This window comes from Heterodontus francisci, unplaced genomic scaffold (assembly GCF_036365525.1).
Source record: "Heterodontus francisci isolate sHetFra1 unplaced genomic scaffold, sHetFra1.hap1 HAP1_SCAFFOLD_43, whole genome shotgun sequence".
NCBI classification, from domain to species: Eukaryota; Metazoa; Chordata; class Chondrichthyes; order Heterodontiformes; family Heterodontidae; genus Heterodontus; species Heterodontus francisci.
This window is the reverse complement of record NW_027141852.1, coordinates 19,829,899-19,849,355: the sequence shown is the minus strand read 5'-3', so window position 1 is coordinate 19,849,355 and position 19,457 is coordinate 19,829,899. Positions and strand designations below refer to the sequence as shown.

The following is a 19,457-nucleotide window of genomic DNA, read 5'->3' as shown; positions in this document are numbered from 1 at the left end:
GCTGGGGTATAAAGAGCAGTGAGCCGAGGCCCGAGACCAGAAGCAGTGACAGTGTCGGTGGCGAGAGGAGCCTGGGTATAAAGAGCGGTGAGCTGAGGCCCGAGACCAGAAGCAGTGACAGTGTCGGTGGCAGGAGGAGCTGGGGTATAAAGAGCAGTGAGCCGAGGCCCGAGACCAGAAGCAGTGACAGTGTCGGTGGCGAGAGGAGCCGGGGTATAAAGAGCAGTGAGCCGAGGCCTGAGACCAGAAGCAGTGACAGTGTCGGTGGCGAGAGGAGCTGGGGTATAAAGAGCAGTGAGCCGAGGCCCGAGACCAGAAGCAGTGACAGTGTCGGTGGCGAGAGGAGCTGGGGTATAAAGAGCAGTGAGCCGAGGCCCGAGACCAGAAGCAGTGACAGTGTCGGTGGCGAGAGGAGCCGGGGTATAAAGAGCGGTGAGCCGAGGCCCGAGACCAGAAGCAGTGACAGTGTCGGTGGCGAGAGGAGCTGGGGTATAAAGAGCGGTGAGCCGAGGCCCGAGACCAGAAGCAGTGACAGTGTCGGTGGCGAGAGGAGCCTGGGTATAAAGAGCGGTGAGCTGAGGCCCGAGACCAGAAGCAGTGACAGTGTCGGTGGCGAGAGGAGCTGGGATATAAAGAGCAGTGAGCCGAGCCCCGAGACCAGAAGCAGTGACAGTGTCGGTGGCGAGATGAGCCGGGGTATAAAGAGCAGTGAGCCGAGGCCTGAGACCAGAAGCAGTGACAGTGTCGGTGGCGAGAGGAGCTGGGGTATAAAGAGCAGTGAGCCGAGGCCCGAGACCAGAAGCAGTGACAGTGTCGGTGGCGAGAGGAGCTGGGGTATAAAGAGCAGTGAGCCGAGGCCCGAGACCAGAAGCAGTGACAGTGTCGGTGGCGAGAGGAGCTGGGGTATAAAGAGCAGTGAGCCGAGGCCCGAGACCAGAAGCAGTGACAGTGTCGGTGCCGAGAGGAGCTGGGGTATAAAGAGCAGTGAGCCGAGGCCCGAGACCAGAAGCAGTGACAGTGTCGGTGGCGAGAGGAGCTGGGGTATAAAGATCAGTGAGCCGAGGCCCGAGACCAGAAGCAGTGACAGTGTCGGTGGCGAGAGGAGCTGGGGTATAAAGAGCAGTGAGCCGAGGCCCGAGACCAGAAGCAGTGACAGTGTCGGTGGCGAGAGGAGCTGGGGTATAAAGAGCAGTGAGCCGAGGCCCGAGACCAGAAGCAGTGACAGTGTCGGTGGCGAGAGGAGCCTGGGTATAAAGAGCAGTGAGCCGAGGCCCGAGACCAGAAGCAGTGACAGTGTCCGTGGCAAGAGCTCTGTTCAGTTCTGTGGACCTGCTTGACCAGCAATAATCGAAGTGTGACATCACAGGAGAGCCGGTAAGTGATTGGTGGGTATTTCTTCCATGTCTGTTTTGTTTTGGCCAAGTGATTTAAATCAGGAGATGTCATTACAGGTTAAGATTACAATTAAATGTTTTTTTTTAAATACTGCAATCCAAATTAATTAATTAAATAGAATAGAGATGGCTGGGCAGGCGATGTGTTACAGCTGTAGTATGTGGGAGCTGGTGGACGCCGATGCAATCCACGGTGACCACATCTTCAGCAAGTGTTAGCTGATTGAGGAACTTTGGCTCAGAGTTGATGAGCTGGAGTCCGAGCTGTGGACACTGCGACGCATCAGGGAGGGCGAAAGTTACCTGGACACTGTTTCAGGAGACAGTCACACCCCTTAGATTAATTACATACAATTTGGACCATGGTCAGGGACAGGAGGGTGTGACTGCGAGTGAGGCAGGTATGGGGATCCAGAATGTAGCTTTGGAGGAGCCTCAGCCAGTGCCCTTATCCAATAGGTACGAGATTTTTGCTTCCAATGTGGATAAGGGCACAGGCTGCAGGGAGGATGAGTGAACTGACCACCCTGGTTCAGAGCGCCATTCAAGTGGGGGGAGAAAAGAGAAATATTGTAGTCATAGGGGATAGCATAGTTAGGGGAATAGATACTGTTATCCACAGCAAAGATATAGAGAGTCCCGAAGATTGTGTTGCCTACCTGGTGCCAAGGTTAAGGACATCTTTTCCGGGCGAGAGAGGAATTTGGAGTGGGAAGGAAAGGATCCAGTTGTTGTGATCCACATAGATACCAACAACATAGGTCGGACTAGGAAAGAGGTTCTGCTGAGGGACTATGAGCAGCTTGAGGCTAAATTAAAAAGCAGAACCACAAAGGTAATAATCTCCGGATTACTATCTGAGCCACGTGCAAATTGGCACAGGGTAAATAAGATTAGAGAGGTAAATGCGTGGCTCAAAGATTTTTGTGGGAGAAATGAGTTCCAATTCATGGGACACTGGCACCAGTACTGGAGAAAGAGAGAGCTGTTCCATTGGGATGGGCTGCACCTGAACCATGCTGGGACCAGTGTCCTGGCGAATCGTACAACTAGGCTTGTAGATAAGGCTTTAAACTAAATAGTGGGGTGGAGGGTTCTATTGAAGGGAAGTTTATAAAGTTGAAAAGTAACGAGAGAACAGAGGTGCAGGGTAGTGAAGGGGCATACATTAATCAGAGTGTGACCGGTAGGAACAGAGAATACAAGCATAAGAGTACAGTAGAAATTAGAACTAGAATAGGTAAAAATGGGAATAAGTCAAAGCTTCAGGCTCTTTATCTGAATGCACATCGCATTTGTAACAAGATAGATGAGCTGACGGCACACAGAGAAATAAATGAATATGATTTGATAGCTATCACTGAGACGTGGTTGCAGGATGACCAGGACTGGAATCTCAATGTTCAAGGATATTCGACGTTCCGGAAGAATAGGCAGAAAGGAAAAGGAGGTGGGGTAGCGTTGTTAAAGGAAGGGATCAGTGCAGTTGTGAGGAATGATATAGGTGTAATAGATGGTAATGTAGAATCAGTTTGGTTGGAAATAAGGAATAGCAAGGGGAAGAAATCACGGATGGGAATGGTCTATAGGCCCCTGAGGAGTTGTGCCTCTGTAGGACAAAATATTAATCAGGAAATAATGGAGGCGTGTAAGAAGAACACTGCAATTATCGTGGGTGATTTAATCTTCATATAGACTGGACAAATCAAATTGGCAAGGGTAGCATGGAAGACGAATTTGTAGAGTGCATCAGGGATTGTTTCTTCGAACATTGCAGAACCTAGCCGGGAACAGGCTATTTTAGACTTGGTAATGTGTAATGAGGTAGGATTAATAAGATATCTCGTAGTTAAGGATCCTCTAGGGGGAAGTGATCATAACATGGTAGAATTTCAAATTCAGTTTGAGGGTGAGCAACTGGGGTCTCAAACCAGTGTCTTCAACTTGAACAAGGGCAATTACAGTGGTAGGAAGAATGAGTTGTCTAAAGCAGGCTGGGAAAATAGACTACGGGGGAAGTCAGTCGATGAGCAGTGGCAGACTTTTAAGCAGATATTTCATAACACTCAGCAAACATTTATTCCGGTCAGAAGGAAGGACTCGAGGAGAACGATGAACCACCCGAGGATAACAAAGTCAGTTAAGGAGAGTATCAAATCAAAAGCAAAGGCAGACAAAGCAGCAAAAGCTAGTGCTAGGCCAGAGGAATGGGAATTTTTTAGAAACCAGCAGTGCATGACTTAAAAAATGAATAAAGAGAGAAAATTGATTGAGAGTAAATTGGCAAGAAATATAAAAACAAACAGCAAGAGCTCGGGGGCCTATAGACCACTCCAATGCGTGATTTCTTTCCCTTGCTATTCCTTATTTTCACCCAAACTGATTCTACATCACCATCTATTACACCGATATCATTCCTCACAACTGCACTGATCCCTTCCTTTAATAATAAAGCTACCCCACCTCCTTTTCCTTTCTCCCTATTCTTCCGGAATATCGAATATCCTTGAACATAAAAAGGAAGAGAGTAGCTAAAGTACATGTGGGACCCTTAGAGGATGAGACTGGGGAATAAATAACATGGAACAGGGGAATGGCAGATAATTTAAGCCAATATTTTGCATAGGTCTTCACGGTGGAAGACACTATAAACATCCCAACAATAATAGATGAGCAAGGTGTAAATGGGAGGGAGGAACTTGTAACAATCTCTATCACGAGGGAAAAGGTGCTGGACAAACTGATGGGACTAAAGACAGACAAGTCGCCAAGAACTGATGGCCTCCATCCAAGGGTTTTAAAAGAAGTGGCTGCAGAGATAGTAGGGGCATTGGTCATAATATACCAAAATTCACTGGATTCCGTAGGGTGCCAGCGGATTGGAAAACCGCTAATGCGACGCCCTTATTCAAGAAAGGAGGGAGACAGAAGGCAGGAAACTATAGACCAGTTAGCTTAACATCTGTCATTGGGAAAATGCTAGAGTCCATTATTGAGGAAGAAATAGCAGGACATTTAGAAAAACATAATGCAATCAAACAGAGTCAACATGGTTTTATGAAAGGGAAATCATGTTTGACAAACTTGTTAGAGCTCTTTGAGGATATAACAAGCAGAGTGGATAAAGGGGAACCAGTAGATGTAGTGTATTTGGATTTTCAGAAGGCGCCACATAAAAGGTTATTGCACAAAATAAGAGCTCAGGGTATTGGGGGTAATGTGTTAGCATGGATTGAGGATTGGCTAACACACAGAAGGCAAAGTGTCGGGATTAATTGGTCTTTTTCAGGTTGGAAAGACGTATTTAGTGGGGTGCCACAAGGATCAGTCCTAGAGCCTCAACTATTTACTATCTATATTAATGACCTGGAGGAAGGGACAGATTGTAGAGTATCCAAATTTGCTGACGATACAAAAATAGGTGGAAAGGCATGTTGTGATGAGGACACAAAGAAACTGTAAAGGGATATGTTAAGTGAGTGGGCAAAAACTTGGCAGATGGAGTTCAATGTGGGAAAGTGTGAGGTAATCCACATTGGCAGGAAGAATAAAAAGGCAGATTATTATTTAGATGGAGAAAAACTACAAAATTCAAAATGCAGTTCAGAGGGATCTGGGTGTTCTTGTGCAGGAAACACAAAAAGTTAGCATGCAGGTGCAGCAAATAATTAGGAAGGCAAATGGAATTTTGGCCTTTATTGCTCAGGGGTGAGAGTTTAAAAATAGGAAAGTCTTATTACAACTGCACAGGGTGTTGGTGAGGCCACACGTGGAGTACTGCGTACAGTTTTGGTCACTGTATTTAAGGAAGGATATCCTAGCATTGGAGGCAGTTCAGAAAAGGTTCACGAGGCTGATTCCTGGAATGCAGGGGTTGTCTTATCAAGAACAGAATGAGAGGTGATCTTATTGAAACAAATAAGATTCTAAGGGGGCTTGACAGGGTAGATGTTGAGAATATATTTCCACTGGTGGGGGAATCTCGAACAAGGGGACATTGTTACAGAATAAGGGGGCACACATTTAAAACTGAGATGTGTATGAATTTTTTTCTCTGAGGGTGGTGAATCTCTGGAATTCTGTACCTCAGAGAGTTGTGGAGGCTAGGTCACGAAATGTATTTAAGGAGGTGGCAGATAGATTTTTGAAATCTCAGGGAGTGGAGGGTTAAGCGGAGCAGGCTCAAAAGAGGAGTTGAGGCATGGGAGAGATCAGCCATGATCTTATTGAATGGCGGGCCAGGCTTGAGGGGCTGAATGGCCTGCTCCTCCTCCTACTTGTGCTCAGTTTGCAGTAATGGAAGACTATGTCTTCCATTTTTACCATTTATGAGTTTTGTGGAGTAGTGTGTAACATGTAGCTCAGTCTGCAATCTAACAATATTGAGATTAATTCTGTACTTTACTATCAGGTCCTGTTTGTCTTTCCCATCTGACATAGAATTTGTAGTTCAGGCTGCACTCTTGTGAGAATGACACAGTGCCTTGCAATCTGATAGTGGGTGTAATTTTGTGCGGAGATTGATGTATCTAGCTGGGACAGAGTTGGGGTGAAATGGAACCAACCTCAGTCTGTCCTGCGCTGTGTGACTGTTGGATTGAATAAATGTGTCTGGAACTTGGGATCAGTGCCGGTCTGACTACGTTTGCTGTCGGTGATTGTGGAACTGATGTCTCTGCTCTCTGTGAGTGATACTGTACTTACTGTGTGTGAGGAGCTGGCTGCACTTCCTCTTGTGTCGAGGAATCACGACATTTATTCTGCTTCCATCAAGTATTTGCCTGTAGAAAGGAAATGTATTTATTATAATTCAGGAAGAGATGTGGTAGAAGATACAAAAGTGACCAAAACAATTTTTCAATTAATAATCATTATGAACAATCACAAAGGAAACCCAGCAACACAAACAGAGTCAGTGTCTGATTCCACTGCAGTCCTGCAGCCCCCAGCTACTGCATACCAGGGGCTTTGGCCATTTTACAACAATTAAATGACATCCAGAAACAATCCACTGGGCCATGAATAGGACTGACCGACGGAGCAGGGACTTTTACACAGGTCAGATTTCCAGTTCCCGCTCCCATGGTCTAACCGTTCAAGCGAAAACAAACAGCCGCTGTTTAAAATGTGTCCTTCACACTTCTCACCTGGTGCCTATAATAGATTCTCTTTGTGTAACTCCCCACATCCCACTGTCCAATAAACAACTATGGGATTAGACTGGATTGCTGCCTTTGCATTGGTGTGGATACGATGGGCCAAATGGCCTAATTCTGTGCTGGAACTTTTTGATGTTTTTGTTTGGTGAATTCTTGCAGAAATCTGCACCTGCGCTCCCCTCCCCCATCTACCTGTCATGGGGCAGTGCAATGGTTAAAGAATGGAGGGTTTCATCAACTGGATGGTGACGTATATTTAATATAACAGTGACGTGCTGTCTACTACACCACAGAGCCATTCACAGACAAAGCCCAACCACCAGCTCCTTCTCACACACAGTCCGTACATTATCACACACACAGCGCAGAGACACAGACAGGTCATCAGTTCCACAGTCTCAGACAGCAGAAATCGTTCCAGAGACACATTTTCAATCCATCAATCAAACAGAGCAGGAGAGCCAGACGTTGTTTCCATGTCAACCCAACTCAGTACCACTGACAGGTAGATACATAAATCCCAGTCCAAATTCTCTCTCACTATCGAATTATCACTGTGTCAATCCCACAATATTGCAAGCGAATAATGGAAGGCTGGATTTCATCTATTTTAACGCAAGGCGTCTTACAAGTAAGGCAGATGAATTGAGGGCTAAAAACAAGAAATGCTCAAAATACTCAGCAGGTCTGGCAGCATCTGTGGAGAGAGAAGCAGAGTTACCATTTCAGGGCATTTGGGGCAGCACAGTGGTTAGCACCGCAGCCTCACAGCTCCAGCGACCCGGGTTCAATTCTGGGTGCTGCCTGTGTGGAGTTTGCAAGTTCTCCCTGTGTCTGCGTGGGTTTTCTCCGGGTGCTCCGGTTTCCTCCCACATGCCAAAGACTTGCAGGTTGATAGGTAAAATTGGCCATTATAAATTGCCCCTAGTATAGGTATGTGGTAGGGAAATATAGGGACAGGTGGGGATGTGGTAGGATTATGGAATTAGTGTAGGATTAGTATGGATGGGTGGTTGATGGTCGGCACAGACTCGGTGGGCCAAAGGGCCTGTTTCAGTGCTGTATCTCTAAATAAAAAAATAAAAGGTCAGTGACCCTTCTTCAGAACTCCGAAGATGAATTGAGGGCGTTGATTAACACATGGCAATATGATATTGCTATCACAGAAACATGGTTGAGGGAAGGGCAGGACTGACAGCTCAATATTCCAGGGTATAGAATCTTCAGGTGTGACAAGGACTGGAATGGGGGCAAGGGGAAGGGGGAGGGGGAGGGGGTGGGGTGAATGTCAAAGAGGAGGTGGCATTGCACTATTGACCAAGGAATCATTTACTACAGTAAGGAAGGATGATATATTAAAAGGTTCTTTAAATGAGGCCATATGGTTAGAAATTAAAAACAAAAATGGGGCAAGCACTTGTCTGGGAGTGTACTACAGGCCTCCAAACAGTCAGGGAGAGATAGAGGAGCAGATATGTAGGTAAATCTAAAAGGGGTGTAAAAATAATAGGGTAATAAGAGGGAATTTCAACTTCCCCAATATTAACTGGGATAGTCGTAGTGCAAAAGGTTAAAGGGGGTGGAATTCTGAAAGTGCATTCGGGAGAGCTTTTAGAGCAAGCACGTAGAGAGTCCTGCAAGAGAAAGTGGTACTGGACCTAATCTCGGGGAATGAAGCCGCACAAGTGGTAGAAGTGTCAGTGGGGGAGCATTTCATGGATAGTGACCATAACTCTAAGATTTAAGGCAGTTATGGAAAAGGACAAAAATGAACTGGAAATAAAGGTACTGTTTTGGGGGAAGGTCAATTTCAATATGATAAAACAGGATCTGGCCAAAGTGGACTGGGAGCAGCTACTTCTAGGAAAGTCTACATCAGACCAGCGGGAGTCATTTATAAAGGAGATAGTGAGAGTTCAGGGCCCACATGTTCCCGTAAAGATGAAGGGGAGGACCAACAAGTTTAGGGAACCCTGAATGTCAAGGGATATCAAGGATTGAATAAGGAAAAAAAAAGGCTTATGGCAGATTCAGAGGGCTGAAAACAGCAAAGGCCCTCGAGGAGTATAGAAAGTGCAGGTGGGGGTGGGTACATTAAAAAAAAAAAGTAATTAAGAGAGCGAAGAGGGGGCATGAAAAAACACTGGTGGGCAAGATAAAGGAAAATCCCAAGGCATTTTATAAGTATATTAAGGGCAAGAGGATAACCAGGGAAAGAGTAGGGCCCATTAGGGACCAACGTGGCAATCTGTATGTGGAGCCGGAGGATGTAAGCGAGGTTTTGGTTGGTTACTTTTCTTCTGTGTTCACTATGGAGAAGGACGATGTTGGTGTAGAGATCAGGGAGGCGGATTGTGATATACGTGAACAAATTAGCATTGAACGGGAGGAGGTGTTAGCGGTTTTAGCGGGCTCAAAAGTGGATAAATCATCAGGCCCAAATGAGATGTATTCCAGGCTGCTATGTGTGGCAAGGGAGGAGATTGCAGGGTCTCTGACACAAATTTTCAAATCCTCTCTGGCCACAGGAGAGGTGCCAGAGGACTGGAGGACGGTGAATGTGGTACCATTATTCAAGAAGGGGAGCAGGGATAAACCAGGTAATTACAGGCCAGTGAGTCTAACATCAGTGGTAAGAAAACTATTGGGAAAAAATTCTGAGGGACAGGATTAATCTCCACTTGGAGAGGCAGGGATCAATCAGGGATAGTCAGTATGGCTTTGTCAGGGGGAGATCGTGTCTAACAAATTTGATTGAATTTTGTGAGGTGGTGATTAGGCATGTAGATGAGGTTAAAGCAGTTGATGTAGTCTACATGGACTTCAGTAAGGCTTTTGATAAGGTCCCACATGGGAGATTGGTCAAGAAGGTAAGAGTCCATGGGATCCAGAGCAATTTGGCAAATTGGATCCAAAATTGGCTTATTGGCAGGAGGCAGAGGGTGATGGTCGAGGGTTGTTTTTGCGATTGAAAGCCTGTGACCAGTGGTGTACGCAGGGATTGGTGCAGGGACCCTTGCTGTTTGCAGTGTACATTAATGATTTAGATGTGAATATAGGTGATATGATTAGTAAGTTCGCAGATGACATGAAAATTGGTGGGTGTCGTAAATAGTGAGGAGGAAAGCCTTGGATTATGGACGATATAGATGGGTTGGTAAGGTGGGCAGAGCAGTGGCAGATAAAATTTAATTCTGAGAAGTGTGAGGTGATGCATTTTGGGAGGACTAACAAGGCAAGAGAATATACAATAGATGAAATGACCACAGGAAGTACAGAGGGACATTGGTATACTTGTCCATTGAACACCGAAGGCAGCAGCACAGGTGGAAAAGGTGGTTAGGAAGACATATGGGATAGTTGCCTTTATTAGCCGAGGCATAGAATATAAGAGCAGGGAGGTTATGATGGAGTTGTATAAAATGCTCGTTCGGCCACAGCTGGAGTACTGTGTACAGTTCTGGTCGCCACACTATGGGAAGGATGTGATTGCACTGGAGAGGTTGCAGAGGAGATTCACCAGGATGTTGCCTGAGCTGGAACATTTCAGCTGTGAAGAGAGACTGGATAGGCCATGGTTGTTTTCCTTAGAACAGAGAAGGCCGAGGGGGGACCTGATTGAGGTATAAAAAATTATGAGTGGCATGGATACGGTAGATAGGAAGAAACTTTTTTTCCCTTAGCAGAGGTGTCAATAACCAGGGGGCATGGATTTAAGGTAAGGGGCAAGAGGTTGAGCGGGGAATTGAGGAAAAACCTTTTCTCCCAGAGAGGGGTTGGAATCTGGAACACACTGCTTGAAGGGGCGGTAGAGGCAGGAACCCTCACAACATTTAAGAATAATTTAGATAAGCACTTGAAATGCCATAGCATACAAGTCTACAGGCCAAGTGCTAGAAAATAGGATTAGAAAAGATAGGTGCTTGATGGCTGACATGGACACGATGGGCTGAAGGGCCTGTTTCTATGCTGTATAACTCTGACTCTATGACTAACCTCAGCTACAATTTAAATACATATAGAACTGGCACGTGGTTCCAGTTTCAAAGTTACAGAATTAACCTCAATAATGTACTTAAAGATTCAGGTTAAATACCAGCTAAATATTTACACGTTATGAGTTTAGAAGTTGCAGTATTAATTCCCATAATGTATTTATTTTTATTTAGAGATTCAGCATTGAAACAGGCCTATCGGCCCACCGGGTCTGTGCCGACCAACAACCACCCATTTATATTAATCCTACATTAATCCCATACTCCCTACCACATCCCCACCATTCTCCAACCACCGACCTACACTTAGGGAAATTTACAATGGCCAATTTACTGATCAACCTGCAAGTCTTTGGCTGTGGGAGGAAACCGGAGCACGCGGCGGAAACCCACGCGGTCACAGGGTGGACTTGCAAACTCCACACAGGCAGTACCCAGAACTGAACCCGGGTCACTGGAGCTGTGAGGCTGCGGTGCTAACCACTGCATCACCCACATTTGGACACTAGTCCATATCTCAACTGCATAATCAGATTGAGAGATTATGAAAAACAGTATAACCTAAGATACAAACTCAGATTCCAGTTTAAAACTTATCTGGATTGTGGAACTAAAAGATACAATATAAATTTGATTTGTCTAGTGAGCTATAAGTTTTCTACCAGTCCAAAAACCACATATAGTGTCAGATGGAAGATACTGTACAGTTCCAGATGTATAGGGTCATTTTACATGCAAGTCCAAAATTCTCACTGTCCGACTGAATGACACTGATCAAATTGCTTCGTACAGTCTGAGTTACACTTGCACACCAATCCGGTATTAGATTGTAGGATACATTATCTTTCACTATTGTGTTCACAGTGACAGATATTTAATAACAAGCAAAACCTCAAACGTATTGTCTGCTTAAAACCGACCACATCAGTGGCCTGTTGCTGTGCTGACATTTTATGTAGAATGAATCCAGACTTGCAAACAGTCCCAGGGACAGAAGATTATATAATGAATCCCATACTCATACAGAGTACCAGACACTGCCAGATAGAGAGTGATGCTGAAACACATGCTCAGTGCCAGGTGCTGAAAGGCATCGGTTGATGACTGCACTCACTCACAATTCCTCAGCCTGAGTCATCTAAAGCAATCTAACACACAAATAGTAGCACTGAGAGATTGAGAAAGAGTCCAAAACTCACATGGAGCACTCGATGCTGACAGATACAAACTGAAGACTATACACACATGGATCTAGGATGAGCTAACTCACAGGAAACAGAGAGTGGGGATAAATTGGGCATTTTCATTTTCGCAATCTAACTAATGGAGTGCCACAGTGATCAGTGCTGGTGCCTCAACTATGTATGGTCTATATTAATAACTTACATGAAGCGATCAAGTGTATTGTTGCCAAATTTATGGATGTGACAAAGATCGATAGGAAAGAAAGTTATGAAGAGGATAAAGTGTCTGCAAAGAGATATAGATAGGTTAAGTCAATGGGCAAAAGTTTGGCAGCTGGAGTATAATGTGGGAAAATGTGAGGTTGTCTAATTTGGCAGGAAGAATAGAAAAAAAGAATATTACTTACATAGAGAGAGACTGCAGAATGCTGCTGTACCAAGGGATCTGGGTGCCAGGTACATGAATTACAAAAAGTTAGCATGAAGGTATAGCAAGTAATTAGGAAGGAAAATGGAATGTTGGCATTTTTAGCAAGGGGAATGGAGTATAAAAGTAGGGAAGTTTTACTATAACTGTCTAGGGCATTAGTGACAACCCAACTAAAGGACTCCATACAGTTTTGGTCTCCTTACTTAAGGAGGGATATACTTGCATTGGAATCAACTCAAATAAGGTTCACTAGGCTGATTTCTGTGATGAAGGATTGCCTTATGAGACAATGTTGAGCAGGTTGGGCCTATACCCACTGTAGTTAGAAGATTGAGAGGTGATCTTATTGAAACCTATAAGATTCTCAGTGGGCTGGACAGGTAGATGCTGAGAGGATGTTTCTCCTTGTGGGGGAATGTAGGGGCGAGAGTTTCAAGCTAAGTGGTCTTCCATTCAAGAAGGAGATGAAGAGGAATTTCTTCTCTCAGAGGGTTGTTCATCTTTGGAATTCTGTTCCCCAGAGGACTGTGGAGGCTGAGTCATTGAATCAAGGCTCTGTTCGACAAATTTTTGATCTACATGGGAATCAATGGTTGGGAATCAATGGTTATGGGCGCAGGCAGGAAGGTGAAATTAAGGTCACAATCAGAAGAGCCATGATCTTATCGAATGGCAGAGCAGGCTTGATGGGTCAAATGGTCTATTTCTGCTCCTATTTCGTATCTTATTATATTCTTACACACACGTGTACACACACACACACAACCAGTGTGTGGCAGATCCAGAATTCATCTCACTTTCATACACAATACCAGTGACTGAAAGGTACAGAATCAATCCCACAGATGCATACAGTACCACCGACAAGTACAGGATGAATCCCATGCTCACACACACCACTAGGTATTAAAAGATACATGTGATTCCCACTCGCACATGACAATATGAGACGGAGTTACAGAATGATTTCCACATTCACATAGAGCACCACTGACTGCTGATCAATTCATCCCACAATCTCACACACTACCAGAGGTTGAGAGATACAAAATTAATCCCACACTCCGATGTAGTAGCAAAGACTGACACATACAAAATCAATCACAAACACTCCTACAGTACCACTGGCAGATTCAGTAACTGCCAAAATTACCAGAGACTGACAAATAAATCTTGAACTCCTACATATTGTGAGATGCTGACACAGATAGCTTGAATTCCACACATACAGAACCACTGACAGATTCAGAGTCAGTCCCAAATTCACGTACCATCCCAGAGACTGACAGATACAGAATGGATGTCATACTCAAACACAGTACCAGAGTCTGACAGATAGATAAGGAATCCATACAGCACCAGAGACCGAGAGCTACCGAATTACATAACATGTGCAAACACAGTACCACAGACTAAAAGCAGTGGAATTAATTGCACATTCACATGCAATAGCAGAGACACAACGACAGAGAATCATCAATAAGTGTCCTCCCACCAACAGCCAGGACATTTCCAGGGAGCTGTACACAGGGAGCGGCTCTTTCAATATCAACTGGGGCCGGAGGATCTTCGTGAAATATCCTTCCTGATTGCAGGAAGGGTGTTTGTGATTGGTTGCAAATGTTTATTCTGATTGGATGAGGAAAAACACCAATTAGAGAATTACAGTTAAAAAACCTTTATGACATCACTCCCAATCACCCAATCACAATCTTTACTTTCCCCCCATCCCTCATTAGCATAGAGCTGTGGGATTGTCTATTTAATCCGCACTCGGAAGGGGTTTGGTTTATTTCTGTGTCTGAAATTGAATCTGAAGATGCCTGAAAAGAAGAAAGCAGCTCCGAAGAAGGGCGCCAAGAAAGCCTTAAATAAACCGTCAGCAAAGGGCGGCAAGAAGCGGAGAAAGTCGAGGAAGGAGAGTTACTCCATCTACATCTACAAAGTGATGAAGCAGGTTCACCCCGACACCGGCATCTCCTCCAAGGCCATGAGCATCATGAACTCGTTTGTGAACGATATTTTCGAGCGCATCGCGGGTGAGGCTTCCCGCCTGGCCCATTACAACAAGCGCAGCACCATCAGCTCCCGGGAGATCCAGACCGCCGTGCGCCTGCTGCTGCCCGGGGAGCTGGCCAAGCACGCCGTGTCGGAAGGGACAAAGGCGGTGACCAAGTACACCAGCTCCAAGTAAAACTGCACAATGGACTGAAAAACAGATCAAACACAACGGCTCTTTTAAGAGCCACCCACAATCTCTCTGAAAAAGCTGCATCCGAACATCTCTATTAAATTATTTTAAAACAATGTATAACATAATAACGTTCCCACTGCTGTACCTGTGTCTTCTGTCCCATAAACTGTACACGGACACATAATCCGCTCATCCGCCTTCGCTTTTTTGCTAAAAGCTGTTATTATTGCACAGCTCCTCAATGACTGCATTAACAGCTGTTTTTAGCTGTAAAGGTCAGACCTTAGTCCCTTCACTCTATTCCTGAAATGTGAACTGATTCATCGTTTTATTCACAGCAACTCGCCGGAACAGGAACAGAGCAGATTGAGCAGATCCGGCTTCCTCTTTTCAGAGAAGGACACTGGGCTCTGATTGAAGACTAAACTGAGTGTTTTCCTTCAGGGAAATGCTATGAACAGGGATTTATTCCCAACTGGAACAGTTTGTAAACGATTGTAAAATGAACCACAATTTACACAACATTTTTAAACCACGCTTGTGATTGGTGACGGAAAGAATTGAATAAAACAAAAAAAAGAGAAGGGATTTGAAATCTTTGACTAAGGATGACATTTATTTTAATCCGCTCTTTTCCGAGAATGAAATTGGCGGGCTTTGTGAAATTGACAAATTCTCTGCTTCTGGTAGTGTGGCAGGTAAATCCCGCCCTCTTCCGTTTGTCAGTGCCCTGATTGGTGAAGAATATAGGCAAATGAGGTGAATTAAGTACCGACCAAGGAGATGAGTTCTCAGTCTATAAGTACAGTAAATGCTGCGGAAAATAACCATTCTTCGTCAAGGTATTTGTGAGATTGTTGATATCGCACACCTACATGATGGACGTGCTTTCCAAAATGGGGTTTTGGGAGGGAATCTGCAATTGGATCCAACTGCTCTACACAAACATCAGTAGCGCAGTGTCAATCAACGGGTGGGAATCTGAAAGTTTCCCGATCAAATCTGGAGTCAGACAGGGCTGTCCTCTGTCCCCGGTCTTGTTTGTTTGCTGTATTGAACCCTTTGCTGAGTCTATTAGGAAGGATGCGAGCATAAGAGGGGTGACAATCCCAGGCAGCGGAGGCACTCAGGTCAAAACCTCCCTGTACATGGATGACGTCGCCGTCTTCTGCTCGGATCCGCTGTCCATGTGCAGACTGATGAGCATCTGCGACCAGTTCGAACTGGCCTCGGGAGCCAAAGTTAACCACGGCAAGAGCGAGGCCATGTTCCTTGGGAACTGGGCTGAACGATCCTTTGTCCCCTTCACCGTCAGGTCAGATTACCTGAAGGTGCTGGGGATATGGTTCGGAAGGGCCGGGGCGTGCACCAAAGCATGGGAGGAGCGAGTAGCCAAGGTACGACAAAAGTTGGGCATGTGGGGGCAGCGATCTCTCTCCATTGTGGGTAAGAACCTGGTCATCAGGTGCGAGGCGCTCACGTTGTTGCTCTACGTGGCGCAGGTCTGGCCCATACCCCACTCCTGCGCCGTGGCAGTCACCCGAGCCATTTTCCGCCTCGTCTGGGGATCTAAAATGGACCGGGTCCAGAGGGACACGATGTTCAAATCTCTGGACAAGGGCGGGAAAAATGTACCCAACGTGGCCCTCATCCTGATGACCAACTTCGTGTGCGGCTGCATCAAGCTATGTGTAGATCCCCAGTACGCAAACTCCAAGTGTCACTACGTGCTGAGGTTCTATCTGTCCCCGGTGTTGCGAAGGATGGGCCTGGTCACATTGCCGCGGAACGCACCATGCAGTTGGGCGGCGCCGTACCACCTATCCTTCGTGGAGCAGTTTCTGTGGAAAAACACCTTTGACCACCGGTCCATCAGGCAGTGGTCTGCACGGAATGTCCTCAAGGCCCTACGGGAAAAGGAAATGGTGGATCCTGTCGGATGGTTCCCCGAGCAGACCGTCAAAGTCATTTGGCGGAATGCCTCATCACCAGAACTTTCAAACAAGCACCAAGACGTAGCTTGGCTGGTGGTGAGAAGGGCCCTCCCCGTCAGATCCTTCATGCACACCCGAAGTCTCGCCCCCTCCGCACAGTGCCCCCGCGTTGGCTGTGGTGGGGAAGAGACGGTCGCCCACCTCCTCCTGGAATGTGCCTTTGCAAAGCAGGTGTGGAAAGAGATGCAGTGGTTTTTGTCAAGGTTCATCCCAAGCAGCTCTGTAACACAGGAGTCTGTGCTCTACGGGCTGTTCCCAGGGACGCACACTGAGACAAACATCAACTGTTGCTGGAGGACTATCAATTCGGTGAAAGACGCCCTTTGGTCTGCCCGAAACTTGCTGGTCTTCCAGCGCAAAGAGTTGTCCACCACCGAATGTTGCAGACTGGCACATTCCAAGGTCCAGGACTACGTGCTGAGGGACGACCTAAAGCTTGGGGCAGCCGCAGCAAAGGCTCAATGGGGAAAGACCACAGTGTAAGGTTCCCCCACCAAGCTGGACTGAGGGGCTGGAACCATGGGAAGCCCCTCGAACTGTATCGTTAATATTCTCAATTGCTGTAAATGTAAAACTGTAATTGACATGACAATTGTGAAACGGAAGGGTTGGGAAGAAACTCATGACATTATTGAAAGAAACTGATCTCTTTTGCAATGTTTGTATTTTTTCGTGCTGTTTGGAAACTGTTTGGCAATGTAATTTTTACACATTTTTATGAATAAAGTATATTATGGAAATAAAAAAAAAGGAAGAGGAAAGACCAGCGGGAAAGCTCGGGCCAAGGCCAAGTCTCGCTCCTCCCGGGCTGGACTGCAGTTCCCAGTGGGCCGTGTTCACAGACTCCTGAGAAAGGGTAACTATGCTGAGCGTGTGGGTGCCGGAGCCCCGGTCTATCTGGCTGCTGTGCTCGAGTATCTGACCGCTGAAATCCTTGAGCTGGCCGGGAACGCGGCCCGGGACAACAAGAAGAGCCGCATCATCCCCAGACACCTGCAGCTGGCCGTCCGCAACGACGAGGAGCTCAACAAGCTGCTGGGAGGAGTGACCATCGCTCAGGGTGGGGTGCTGCCTAATATCCAGGCCGTGCTGCTGCCCAAGAAAACCAGTGCTCAGAGCTCCCAGAAAAAGTAAAGCGGCCAAAATATCAACTAATAAACCAAAGGCTCTTTTCAGAGCCACCCACAGTCTCTGTGAAAGGGCTGGTTACTGTCAGGAGGGAATCAGAGATGGAGTTATTGTAACAGTGGATTGACCTGTTTCGCATGCAGACAGTTTCAATTCTGTTTTTTCTCTCTCTCCGGCTTCTCAATGAGAATTTGCTCCCGGAGCAGAGTAAATGCAGGAAGAGGCCATTCTCGGGCTGTATGTTTCTCTCCTAACCTGATCTGTTCAGACCGCACTGTTCCCAGAGGACGGAATCTGAGAGTTGCTCACACACGGGAGCTGAGTCCATTGCAGCGCTTTAATATGTGCCTTCCCCCCCGGCCCTCCCTATTCTCCGGACACAAAGCTGTCAACTCCCCCGGCGGCGGGAGAGTCGGGGATTCTCTCCCCGCAGTGTCAGGGTTTGCAACCCCGGGGAACTGGCGGTTCGAGTCAGTGTGACCGAGCTGCCTTACATGTCCTGTGTACCGATCTCCAAGGGATTCAACTATTAGCGAACTCATTGGGTAATGTTTGTAAATAACCCTCATGTGAACGGAGCTGGCTCCATTAATGCCTTCCAAATAAAACTGGGATCCATTTCTTTTCCCCAAATGTCAGCTAACGGATCCCAGGAGCAGGGTTGAGATTGTGCTGAACAGCAATGAGTCTCCGGTAATGCTGCTTTCTAAATTCCAGATCAGCTCTCAGTCCGACAGGCCTTTCGGGAAAGTGATGTGACAAAACAGAAACCATGTGACCGCCCCTCCAATCTAATGTGTTTGATGATGAACAGAGATGGAAGCTCTTTCCTTTGCTGATTTGGTGGCTCTGAAAAGAGCCCTTGTTACACTTGTTACTGAAGCCGGGTTTTCGGCGCGTTCCCCGCGGATGCGGCGGGCCAGCTGGATATCTTTGGGCATGATGGTGACTCGCTTGGCGTGGATGGCGCACAGGTTGGTGTCCTCAAAGAGCCCCACCAGGTAAGCCTCGCTGGCCTCCTGCAGGGCCATGACGGCCGAGCTCTGGAAGCGCAGGTCTGTCTTGAAGTCCTGAGCGATCTCTCTGACCAGGCGCTGGAAGGGCAGTTTGCGGATGAGGAGCTCAGTGGATTTCTGGTAGCGGCGGATCTCCCTCAGAGCCACACTGCCGGGTCTGTAGCGATGAGGCTTCTTTACTCCACCCGTGGCTGGAGCGCTCTTCCGGGCCGCTTTGGTAGCCAGCTGTTTGCGAGGAGCTTTCCCTCCGGTCGATTTACGCGCTGTCTGCTTTGTCCGGGCCATTTTCTCAACGGATTCTGCACAATCTGAGACACACAGACTGTAAAAACTGAATCTGCTGCACATCCGCCTTTTTAAACTCTGTGAGGAACCGCCCTGAGCAGTAATTGGCTGGAACCCGACGCCCAGTCAGTTTAAACCAAACCCCGATAATAAACAGAAACACAGGAAGCTATTGCCTCCGATTGGTCGATTATTACTGATTACTCAATTTAAAAAAAACCGCCAATATCAGTGCCGGAAACAACGGTTTTGACAAAGGAGAAATTTGCTTTAATTCATCTTATGAACATGATCAGAACATTTCAATGATATTTGTCAGCAAAGATCTTTTACAGCAAAGATTTTAAACTCTTTCTCTTGTATTATTCCACACATTGTCACAAGTTCCAGATACACTTTTCCAATCTGGTATCTATTCGGGTTTATTCTCCGTCCTTTTTGAAACAGTCTGGAAGCGGCGGCAGAAAGTCTCTTTCACAGCATTCTGCAAACGGATACATTTCAGGTCAATCTTTGTCAAGATACCGAATCACTGATTCTAGATTGAACCTATTTGTGGGAGACAAAAGCGGAGAGAAAGTGTTTTATTGTCAGGAGTTGAAATGTGAGACTGAGGTTTCCTACAACAGCGGGGTTTCCAGATAATGTACTTATTAATTATTGAGGCCAAGCTTGAAC

At 46.3% G+C, this 19,457-nt stretch overlaps 2 protein-coding genes across 2 annotated transcripts; one reads left to right on the top strand and one right to left on the bottom strand.

The window, feature by feature from the left end:
* Positions 1–13,981: 13,981 nt before the first annotated feature.
* LOC137364994 (histone H2B 1/2-like) lies at positions 13,982–14,356 on the top strand. Its single transcript, XM_068027867.1, has one exon. The coding sequence runs from the start codon at positions 13,982–13,984 to the stop codon at positions 14,354–14,356; it is 375 nt and encodes a 124-aa protein (XP_067883968.1).
* A 514-nt stretch (positions 14,357–14,870) lies between these two features.
* LOC137364989 (histone H3-like) lies at positions 14,871–18,805 on the bottom strand. Its single transcript, XM_068027862.1, has 2 exons — positions 18,348–18,805; positions 14,871–15,086 (listed from the first exon to the last, which is right to left on the bottom strand). Exons 1-2 carry the CDS (start codon positions 18,777–18,779, stop codon positions 14,871–14,873), a joined length of 648 nt encoding a protein of 215 aa, XP_067883963.1. The 5' UTR covers positions 18,780–18,805.
* Positions 18,806–19,457: the final 652 nt, after the last annotated feature.